Source organism: Lycorma delicatula, chromosome 4, assembly GCF_047948215.1.
Source record: "Lycorma delicatula isolate Av1 chromosome 4, ASM4794821v1, whole genome shotgun sequence".
NCBI classification, from domain to species: Eukaryota; Metazoa; Arthropoda; class Insecta; order Hemiptera; family Fulgoridae; genus Lycorma; species Lycorma delicatula.
The window spans coordinates 62110803-62122904 of NC_134458.1; the positions used below are offsets into that span (position 1 = coordinate 62110803).

The 12102-nt window shown below is 35.9% G+C and overlaps 1 protein-coding gene across 1 annotated transcript in view; it reads right to left on the bottom strand.

The window, feature by feature from the left end:
* The window catches only part of Dhc62B (Dynein heavy chain at 62B), a 253254-nt gene that overhangs the window by 214370 nt on the left and 26782 nt on the right, over positions 1 to 12102 (bottom strand). The window contains exon 11 of the mRNA XM_075361705.1: positions 5697 to 5925. Coding sequence (XP_075217820.1) covers positions 5697 to 5925 — 229 coding nt within the window. The remainder of the gene's footprint in view (positions 1 to 5696; positions 5926 to 12102) is intronic.

A 12102-nucleotide genomic window follows, 5' to 3' on the forward strand; every position in this document is an offset into this window, starting at 1 on the left:
GCAGATAAATGTGAAGAATACAGAACAATTAGTTTAACTAGTCATGCGTCAAAAATATTAACTAGAATTCTATACAGAAGAATTGAGAGGAGAGAGGAGGAAGTGTTAGGAGAAGACCAATTTGGTTTCAGGAAAAGTATAGGGACAAGGGAAGCAATTTTAGGCCTCAGATTAATAGTAGAAGGAAGATTAAAGAAAAACAAACCAACATACTTGGCATTTACAGACCTAGAAAAGGCATTCGATAACGTAGACTGGAATAAAATGTTCAGCATTTAAAAAAAATTAGGGTTCAAATACAGAGATAGAAGAACAATTGCTAACATGTACAGGAACCAAACAGCATCAGTAACAATTGAAGAACATAAGAAAGAAGCCGTAATAAGAAAGGGAGTTCGACAAGGATGTTCCCTATCTCCGTTACTTTTTAATCTTTACATGGAACTAGCAGTTAATGATGTTAAAGAACAATTTAGATTCGGAGTAACAGTACAACGATAAAGATACGATTTGCTGATGATATAGTAATTCTAGCCGAGAGTAAAAAGGATTTAGAAGAAACAATGAACGGCATAGTTGAAGTCCTACGCAAGAACTATCGCATGAAAATAAACAAGAACAAAACAAAAGTAATGAAATGTAGTAGAAATAACAAAGATGGACCACTGAATGTGAAAATAGGAGGAGAAAAGATTATGGAGGTAGAAGAATTTTGTTATTTGGGAAGTAGAATTACTAAAGATGGACGAAGCAGGAGCCATATAAATTGCCGAATAGCACAAGCTAAACGAGCCTTCAGTAAGAAATATAATTTGTTTACATCAAAAATTAATTTAAATGTCAGGAAAAGACTTTTGAAAGTGTATGTTTGGAGTGTCGCTTTATATGGAAGTGAAACTTGGACTATCGGAGTATCTGAGAAGAACAGAGTAGAAGCTTTTGAAATGTGGTGCTATAGGAGAATGTTAAAAATCAGATGGGTGGATAAAGTGACAAATGAAGAGGTATTGTGGCAAATAGATGAAGAAAGAAGCATTTGGAAAAATATAGTTAAAAGAAGAGACAGACTTATAGGCCACATACTAAGGCATCCTGGAATAGTCGCTTTAATATTGGAAGGACAGGTAGAAGGGAAAAATTGTGTAGGCAGGCCACGTTTGGAATATGTAAAACAAATTGTTAGGGATGTAGGATGTAGAGGGTATACTGAAATGAAACGACTAGCACTAGATAGGGAATCTTGGAGAGCTGCATCAAACCAGTCAAATGACTGAAGAAAAAAAAGAAAAAAAAAATGTTAAAATGTACAATTGATTATTAAAATCAAAATATAAATGTTATTGTAATATCAAAATTATGATGTTACTGAATAAAGGCAAATTCAACTTCCTCAGCTGTCTGAGGAATCAAAATTATTTAAAACAGTAACAAACTAAATATCTATACTAAGATAAAATAAATAAGTAAAATACTTGTAAAAGTAATAAAGTAACAAAGATGTGTTCTTACATGAAGTAAATAACCTGAAATCCCTTTTTTTCAAAAGAATAATATAAAAAGAAATGAATTTTTTCAAATAAACATAGTTCACATACTTAGTAAACTGTTTCTACGATCGAACATATTTTTATATTTTTCAATAGTTTACTAATGATTGACTAGCAATTTTTTTACCATTCAATAAATCCAGCATCTAAAATCATTAAAAAAAATGTATACTTATATTAAGGAAAAAATCTCTATAAATCTTCATTTTCCTACTAAACAAGTGAAACTTTCATCTTGATCAAACAATGTACAGACAAGCGACAACCTTTCAGTGAAAAGAAGCCTTAACATTCATATCTTTAATGTTTTTATGATGGCTTTGACTAAATAACCTTATGATAAATTTTTTGGCACTCTGCAATTAAAATTTCTTGCTACAAAAAATTTTAAATTACTATTTTCTGCTGTAATATTATACAAATCAGTGAAAGCCTTGCTCCAGGAGTTATGATCTATACAGGTCGGTAAAACATAAATTGAATCTCATTTACATTTTATTTTGGTTATACACTGATCTGAAATACTATAAAATTCAGTGTCATCCTAGATACCTTGCCTGATACCATTCACCAGCAGAGGTCTTGCTCTTGTTTCTTTGTTCCAATAAAATAAACATACCGAATTTAGTTATATACTGCTTAAGTTCCAAATCATACCATCTACCTTTTAATCTCACTATACAACACGGCACAATTACCTAATGTATTTATTCAATAGCTATATATCAGGTCTGTTTGTCTTTCAGTCTTCTTTAATGACGGCAACTGTACAGTAATAAAAAATGATCGATAACAGAATATTATTCTTTAATGTATTTGTCAGTAGAGTTTTTCTAAAACATCATGGATAGATTTCAACATCAAGAGATAGTGTAAACAGTCATTTAATGACACCATCTGTAACTAAAAAAAAAAAAAATGAATGTGGCGATGTAACAAGAGAGAGTGCCATTCAAAAATTACATTATAGAAGAGTGATGGTTAGAATGGCCATAGTTTCTGTTTGATTCAGCAATTTTCTTTACTTAAAATCAGTTGCAGAAGTATACAATGACAAACTTCTGCAAGAAAATTTCAAAATTTCTCAAAATGCAGTTTCAGACTGGAAAAGTTGTGTGCTAGTTTCTTGTTCAAATTTCCATCACAACATCTGGACCGTTCAAGGCAGCTGAATAAGATGAATCATATATCACTCACTCGTTGTAAATATCAAGTAGGTCACATATATCCAAAATATTAGGTGTTTGGAGGGATTTTCTACAAACACAAAACATTTTTCTATTACTGTACCGATCAAGAATGGAGAAATTTTATGTGAAACATTAGGTACTTGCTTCCAGCCAGACATGAACACCACGCTTGATTTGTAGTTTATATAAATGGTATCGACTATAAGGTATGAACTTCAAGAAGTCGATGATGAATCACAGAAAAATATTTGTAGATCTAATCATAGGCGCACATGATCTATTTAGACTCTGTAGACTGTTGTCAAATGCCATAAGAGAAGAGTGTGGGACTCTAACCAAATGATAGATTTCTATCATAGAAACTTTTATTAAATTACAGTACTAGATCTTAAAATAAGGACTGAAGTGGATTTTAATAACAAAATAATTATATATTTTAATCATAGAATTTTACCCTTTTTTCTTTTGTTTATTAAATCACTGCGATTATAAAACTCTAAAAAGTCAGAAAATTTTGTTTTAGTTTATTAGCTGCCTTTAAAGTTATGGTGTTCAGAGATACATGGCCTTTGAGATCCAAGACAGTATTAGCGGATAGATCTATAGAACAGGTGAGCTAATTCAAGGTTTTGGGATGTAAAGTATCATGAAGGAAGAATTGGATATCGATGATAAAATTGAGAATTTTAATAGATTAAATGGTGTAATAAAGGCAACTCTGAAGAATAAGGTTAGGTTAGGAAGGATACCCTTCTGAAGTTTCATAGTTATGACAGTACTGGCCTGCCTTTTTTTTGAGACATGAAAATTAACTAGTGCTCAAAAATCAAGGCTGCAGCAGAAATGAGCTTCCTGTGGTCTGTGGCGGGTTATACTTGCATGGACAGGAAGCAAACCTCAGAGATATGTAGGGAACTTGATGTGTATAATCTGGGTAGCAAGGTTGAGGAGTATCAAAGGCAGTGGACCTCACGTAGTATATAAACGTGACTAGAATTCCCAGAAAATGTTATGAATACCAGCCAGTGGATATGAGAAGCCAAGGCAGGCCAAAGAGGAGACTGATGTTTCAGTTCAAATAAGCTGAAGTAACAGGCAGTTGCCTAAATATATGAAAATAAGAAGAATTGCCTCCTATACAATTCTCTTTCCAATCTGTAACACTGATAAACTAGATGTGACAATAATTCAATTTCAACCACCAAATCAAAACTCATGTTGAAAACTGAAATTGCATCTATATTTTATCCCGGGTCTTCATATTCTCTTATTGGCATCCCCTATTTTTAATTCATCATCTGCTTGTCCAGTGATAAAAATTTCATTGTCTGCCTACAATTCAAAACCATCTTTACTTGTTTTTCCATTTTGTACAGTATTACTTATTCAGAGTTTGATTTTCTACCTCAACTGATTTTAATTATATGAGGCATATTCATAAAGTAAGTTTGGTCATTAAAAAAAATTAACTTGTAAGAAAAGGTTTTTACTTACAGTTTTAGTTTATTACATATCTACTTCACTTTTCCACATAATCGCCATTCAGTTCTAAGCACTTTTCATAATGCTACACCAGTTTCTTTAACCCCTTTGCATAGAAGTTTGCTGCCTGGGAATTGAACCAGTTGACAACAGCAGTTCCTTGTCATTTTCAAACTGTTGTCCACCAAGCCACTTCTTCAAATGCAAGAAGATGAAGTAGTCGCTACATGCAAGGTCGGGACTATATGGAGGGTGGCTTGAATCTTCTTCTTGATTAAGGCAGCAGTGTAAGGATGTGCATTGTCATGAAGGAGAATTACTCTGGACAGATTCCTGTGTGTCAATTTTGGATTCCATGTCTGAGTTTAGTGAGCGTTTTGCAGTACATATCAGCTGTAATTATTGATCCAGATTCCATGAAATCAATCAAAATGATGCCCTTTTCGTCCCAAGAAATGGTAGCCAATATTTTTTGACTTGAGTACGAAGATAGCTTAAATTTGTTCGGTTTTGGGGAACTGAATGGTGCCACTGCATTGACTGTTGTTTCAATTCTGTGTTAATATAGGATATCCACGTCGCATTGTCCGCAACAATGTGTGTAACAAATCATCTCCATCTTGCCGATAGCAGTCCAAAAACACTTCTCTCCACTGCACTTTCTTTGCTCTTTGTGTTGGTCCGAGGATTTTTGGTACCCAACTTCACACAATTTGTGATATCCAAGCTTTTCTGTGACAATCGTGTAGATAGAGGTGCGTCCAATATGCGGAAATTCATCAGCCAGAGCACTAATCGTCAATCGCCAATCACATCACAGTGTTCAGTTCACTTGTTCAATGATTTCATCGGTCTGAATACTGCCACTCCGCTCTTCGTCATGTACATCTGTGCGGCCATTTTTAGTCTTGAGACCATTGTATAATCTTTCCATTACTTATTACTGAAGGTACGTACACTAGGCACAGCGCCCAATGAATTTCAGCAGCTGAAGATCCTTTTGCACACAAAAATCGAATTACAGTGCACGCACTTCACAACTGGCGAAAGAAACAATTGTCGTGAACATTGCGATCCGCATTCACCGGCAATCAAAGGACTACTAAATCAAAACAACAACTGCAGTGGCTTCGTAAATAGCCAATAGATGGTCCTGCATGTGTGAAACTGTGTTCAGACTCGCTAAGATTTAAATATAAGCTGACGGCCCTTATTTTATGAATATGCCTCGTAACTTATATTATCGCCTTTGTATAATTGTATTTTACTACAAAATGTTTACCGTTATGGAACTCAATGTACAGCCTAAATTTTTAAATGAGTATAAATGGATCTTACCTTTCACAATAAATACAATAACTCTTAAAAACTAGTTTTTTAAAATTATTTTAAATAACTGGGAAATTTTAATTAGCAGAATTAAGGAACAATACACAAGAACTACATATAACTAATGAATAAAAAATAAATTACTTACTTTTGACAGCCATAATTCCACACGACCTTTTTCATTCCGAGTGATAATTCTTTTAATAAATAAAACCTCTTCACCTTCTTTGCTTATCATCGAAGTAATGTTAAAATTATTATCATAACCTAACTTTGCCATTCCTTCAAAACATTTATTTAAATGGAAATGAACTTTAACAGGATTTTTAGTTTGTGACAGAATTTCTAACATTTCATAATCAGATAAGAAAAAGAACCTGCAACAAATTAATTATATTTTTTTGAATATGTTGCATTAGAGTGTCTTAGCTTGCTGAAGATGTATCATTAACCTGTTGGTATAATTGATGTAGTTTTCATATAAGTTTTAGTTACAAATGCAAATCAGACATCATAACCCATGCATAACTGAAATTATAAACAATAAATAGTTAAGACGGGTAAATGTTTAAACTATCAAGGAAGAATAATTTTAGTATTTTTATATCTTACTAAAGTATTTGTGTAAATTTTGATATCATGAGAGAGATTACAAGCAGTTACAATTACAAATACTATACTTAACCGGTTTGACACTAATCTAAGAAACAGGAAACATTAAGCTGAAGTTAGACTAAAAATCTGAGACAGATTTCAAGAATGGATACAGGCATCCCTCTGTTTAAGACCAATGAATCAGGAAGCAGTTTTATATATGCGAGTTTTGTGTTATTCACTTATGCAGATATGATAATCAATAGTCTGTTTTAGGTGAAAGTTTACATTCACTCACTGACTGTCAGATAAATAAATAAATCTTTATTCTGATCGGTACATAAAAATACATTATTTAGATCATGATGATATAAAATAAATTACAAATTTAAAAACTAATTACAAGTTCAAAAATAGATGGGTTTAAATCCTGAAATTATTTTTTAAATACAAACACATGAAAGAATGTTAAGGTAAATACATTAAATGTAAAAAATTACTATAAAATAAATAATTCAGATGCTGCTATTAAAAACTGGTTTCAACAGCATATATTTTATTATTTTCAATATTTATTATTATTTTATTTATATTAGTTATTTATTGTTGCATGTCTATTATTTTTAATAGAGCATATTCTATATATACGTTGAATGGAAACAGATAAATTGTGTTTTTTTAATTTTTTTTTTTAAAGTACTATTTATTCTTCAACAGAATAAAATTTTTTACATAAAAGAAAATCTTTTAGTTGCATTTTAAAGAAACTGGTGGAAAACTTTTTCAAATGGTTTGGGAATTTATTAAAAATGGCAACAGTAGCATAATAATGCTCTTTCTCATAAGACTGTAAATTATATGAAAACATTTCCATTGTCTGATTTTTAGGGTATGTAAAATCTGACGACAGGTCCTCCCTACAAGCTGCCTCTACTTGCTTTCTCTATACCACTCCACAACTCGGCATGTGGAACACATGCTACTGATTGCCACAAAAGTAAAACCTCCAGAATGATGCAGACTTGTATTTATTGTTACTTTTTTATTATTGTTTATTCTACCATATTTATTTAATTTTGTCATTTAATTACTAATTATTTATTATTTATTTTATCACTTATTTAATTACTTATTTCTGTTATTTATTTAACTGTATTTATTTATTTGAGCGACTATATACTTTATTTTGAATGAAATCACTTTATGTGTTACATTTATCAAATATAATACAAATTAACATTTTAATTAATTAAATTAATTTTACATTTATTACATTAAGTTCCTTGGGACTTAATATCTCTGTAGTGTTCATAATCTCTTTTTTTTTTTAAATTTAATAATGATTATAATTATATTAGTTTTAATTGTGTTTCTTTAACACTTTATTTATTTATGTAGTTTTTGTACAATTTAATATTTTTATTTTGTAGTTTTGTAGGCCTACAAAAGTCAAAGGTATATTAATTATTAGAGCATATGTATTATTTAGAAATGATTTTCGTAAACAACTGCATCACATCAGAAAAAATCATAACACTATAGCCTATAATAAATAAACAACTAATTTCATATACTTTTGTACTGCATCATTGTTACTGTTCACTTATAGTAAAACCTTAGTTTAACATACTTGAAAAAAAAAAACATATACTTTCAAGAAATAAATAAATAAATTACTTCATATACATCTTGAACAAGATATTAGGCATAAATAATTTTATTTATAATAACAAATTACCAGAACATATGTTGTTACTATAATAGTGACGTCACAATTAGATACAGAGCAAGTCATTGTAAATTAATTGATGTGACTTTTGGAATACACTACTTTGGCTGCTGGTGTGAGGAGAAGTCGCAGTGATGTTGACAGCAGTGTAGGGGATGCCATAGCATACTACATACCTGCCTTCAGATATTATACATACTATAGTTAAGGTGATTATTGTTATTTTTTTAAGGATAAGTGGTCATTCCTTTTAGCAAAGACTCCAGATACTTAAATATAAACACAAGAATAAGTTAAAATATTTTATTTTCTAAATGTAGGTCTACACGATTCATACTTATGAGCACCAGATTAAGATTTGATAGTCCATTTTTGTATCTTAAAAACTTGTAATTTTTTGAGACAGCTCCAAGAGATGACATTATTCTTTATACAAAAATGTATGAAAGTATAATGTACGAGGGTAAGTCAGTTACTATCTGCAATTTAGTTATATTTTTGTTTATGTTGGTAGTACTGTCATGTTGTGTAGATGACGCATGCATGGTTTAATTGTTGTTATGTCTGTGCAGGTTTGATGCTACTAGGTTAGTTCCATTATCGCTGCCCTGCCGTTAATCATGGCTGCTTCACTTTCTGTTTGCACCAAAGAAGAGCAACGATCAGTGATCCGTTTTTTGTGGTCGGAAAATGTATCAGGGGCCGAAATTCATCGAAGACTTCCGGTACAGTACAGGAACAGTGTTTTGCCGCAATGGAGTGTCTACGAATGGATTGAAAAATTCAAAAATGGTCGCACAAGTGTTACACATGACAAAGGAGCTGGACAACCACAAATGAGGAAAACATTGAGTGTGCACGTGAAATGGTTTTCTTAGACAGACGAGTAACTATTGATGAAGTGGCACATCGTCTGCAAATTAGTCACAGTTCTGCCTATGAAATCATCCACAACAGACTTGGGTTTCATTACATTAAGATATGCAAGATGGTTTAAGTCTGTGCACACAGTTGCATAAACAAACGCACTTGGACATATGCCAAAAACATTTGAATTGCTATGGTGACAAACGGGACATCTTCTTAGACAGAATCATCACTGGTGACAAAACATAGATCCATCATTACAAGCCGGAGAGTAAATGGCAGAGTATGGAATGGAAACACCCAAATTCGCCCTGCAAAAAAGAGTTCAAGACCCAAGCATCCGCAGGAAAACTGATGCTTACGGTTTTCTGGGACTTACAAGGCCCAGTACTGGAACATTATGAGGAAAGGGGCACGACAATAAACAGTGTGCATTACAGTGAGATGCTTACTGCCAAGCTGAAGCCTGCAATTCGAAGCAAATACGAGGACTGCTGTCGAAAGGTGTTGTGTTGTTGCACGACAATTCCCATCCACATATTGCTGCCCACACTGCTGAAACGCTCCAGAAACTCAACTTTAAAGTACTGGGTCATCCTCCATATAGTCAAGATCTTGCCCCTTCTGACTACCGCTTGTTTGGTCCAGTCAAAGAGGCATTAAGGAGCAGTCGATTTACCTCGGACGAAACAGTGAAAGAAGCGGTGCATTCCTGGTTCGCAGCTCAACCAAAAACCTTCTTTTATGAGGACATCAGGAAGCTTGTGCAACAATGGACCAAGTGCGTTGAAATGCAAAATAATAGTAGTTATAAAATTTATAACTACATTGTGGATAATAATTGACTTACCCTCATATATTGAAAAATGAAGACGCTTAACATTATATTAAAGTTATTCAAAACAAAACAGTAAAGATCGATTTTTTTTTTTTTGCAAACAAAATCAATTTGATCAACCCACAAGAACTTATCAAATAAATACCTGGAAATCTTGTTTTTGGCAACAGAAACACTAACGTTATCTTTAATGGGAGTTCTATCCATAGAAGTTGTTACCACATATATGCCTAATTTAATATCAGCGGGCGATAACGGTAGCAACGATGTGAGAGGTGCGCACAGTATTCGGACGTGCGGATACAAGCGTCACTCCCACCGCGAGATGACCGCTCACTTCTCCCATCATAGCGGTGCTGCAGCCCCTACACTCTCAGGCTCCTATAAAAGAGCGTGCATGAGAGTGAATTCGCAATAATTAATGATTCCATCCTTGGCTCTTGTAGTGGAAGGTTGTGTTTTATAGTGTGTCTCTGTGCAGTGCTACTTGGACTGGTTTCTGCAGTATTCTATACCTGGACAACTGACTACCTGGTTGATCATGTAGAGGAGTGCCGTTAGGACACCCGCCGGGCCGTACCTGCCTGCATAGCAGGCCATTGTCTTCATTCAGATAAGATTATAATAGATTTTTATTTCTACTGATTCCTTGTATTATGAAAAATTGAACTTTGTTAAGTCTTTAATAATACATTTTTAATAGCTTATACAAATTTTGTATAGGTCTATTGTGAACTTATATAAAATAATTTAATTTTAAATTATTCTTTATAAAAGGAAAGATTAACTTTCTAATTTCATTTTTCTTTGTGTGATGTTTTATTACAGGAAGTGTAGTTTGTAAGAAGTGACTATTTAAGTTTAATTTTTAAGGAAAAATAAGGCCACCTCCACCCCGTTTCCCCTTCCCGGATTTGTCCGATGGAGGAGAGGAAAGCAGGGCTGGCGCTAGGAAGCGCCAGAAACACCGGGACTCCGCGCCTCCTATGGAGACGGAGCCCGTAGCGGGCTGCAGCCGCCACCCCGCAGGCTGATGATGGTGGCCCATCACAGCCTGCTACCGTCAGGCGGGAGAAAATCCCGCCGTTAATGCTGGACTGGCCAGCACTGTCCAGAGACATAAAGTCGATGATTGGGGGGCACCTGGTTGCCAAAAGCACCGGGTTGTCCATCAGGCTGCAGCGAGGCAGACTACCGGGCGGTGCAGAGCTTTCTACACTCAAAGGGAGTTGCCTTCCACTCCTTTCAGCTCCCGAAGGACAGGGAGCTGAAAGTAGTAATACGGGGAATCCCCTATGGGGCTACCCCGGAGGAAGTAAGGGAGGAACTGACCTCCCTTGGATTTGAGGTGACTTCGGTGAAGAAACTCCTCACCAGGGACGGTCGGGAAACCCCAACCTGCCTAGTGGCCCTGAAAAGGACCCCTAATGCCCGAACAATTTATGACGTTGCAGTATTTTTTACTGCAAGGTCGGAGTGACTGCTTTTGTGTCGCGAGGGGGGCCGCCTCAGTGCCACAGATGCCAAAAATTTGGGCACTCGTCGAATTACTGCCGGAGAGCCCAGCAATGTGTTAAGTGTGGTGGGGACCACGACACTGCCACTTGTGTCAAGCCACGTAAGGAACCAGCCACATGTGTAAACTGTAAGGGGCCGCATCCGGCAAATTACAGGGGCTCCCCCTACTATAAGGAGCAAGTCAATAAGGTCAAGGGAATTAAAAAGCCCGCGACAGTTGACGGCCGCAGCTGGGCCCGCGTTGCCGGTGGGGGAAAACCAATCCCCAAATCGGTGGTGCCGGCACTTGTGGCAGCGGTAGTGGAAAAAGGGGAGGAACCCTCCCCAACACCCGCCAAGCTACCACCAAAAAGGTGGTAAAACGAAAGGCTGCGGCCAAGCCGGCCCCGGCGGGGAAGGCCAAGCAGGCAGTTAAGGAAACTGAGGCCCTGCGCCCCACCAAAAGGGCGGCCGCACCACAAGGCGCCTCCAGCGGCAAACCAAAACCGGCCACCCCGAAGGAGAGTACCGGCATGGATTTCCTGTCACAAATCACAGTGAGGGATGTCCTGCCAGACATTATGATGGTCTTGCCACGCCTGCTCCAGGCAAAATCTCTCAAGGACTGTATTCAGTCCTTAATAGAGTGCCTCATGGATATACTGTCTAGGTATGGTTAGGCCCACACTAAGATTCTTGCAGTGGAACGCCAACTCAGTAGTAGGCCAAACGGAGGAACTATACCGTCTGGCCTAGGATCTACTGGTAGACGTGATAATGTTGTCTGAGACGCGCTTGAACCCAAACAAGCAACTGACCCTTCGGAACTACTTTACATATAGGACGGATAGGCCAGTACGACCCGGATACCCCACCTCCGGTGGAACCGCGGTTTTAGTCCATAGACGCCACATGCATACGCGCGTTGATCTTCAGACAAACGTGTGTGCATGTGGAGCATCTAGGCACGGTGTATCGGCTGGTTTCGGCTTATAGCAAGCCGAACGATGCGGTAACCGGCGCAGATCT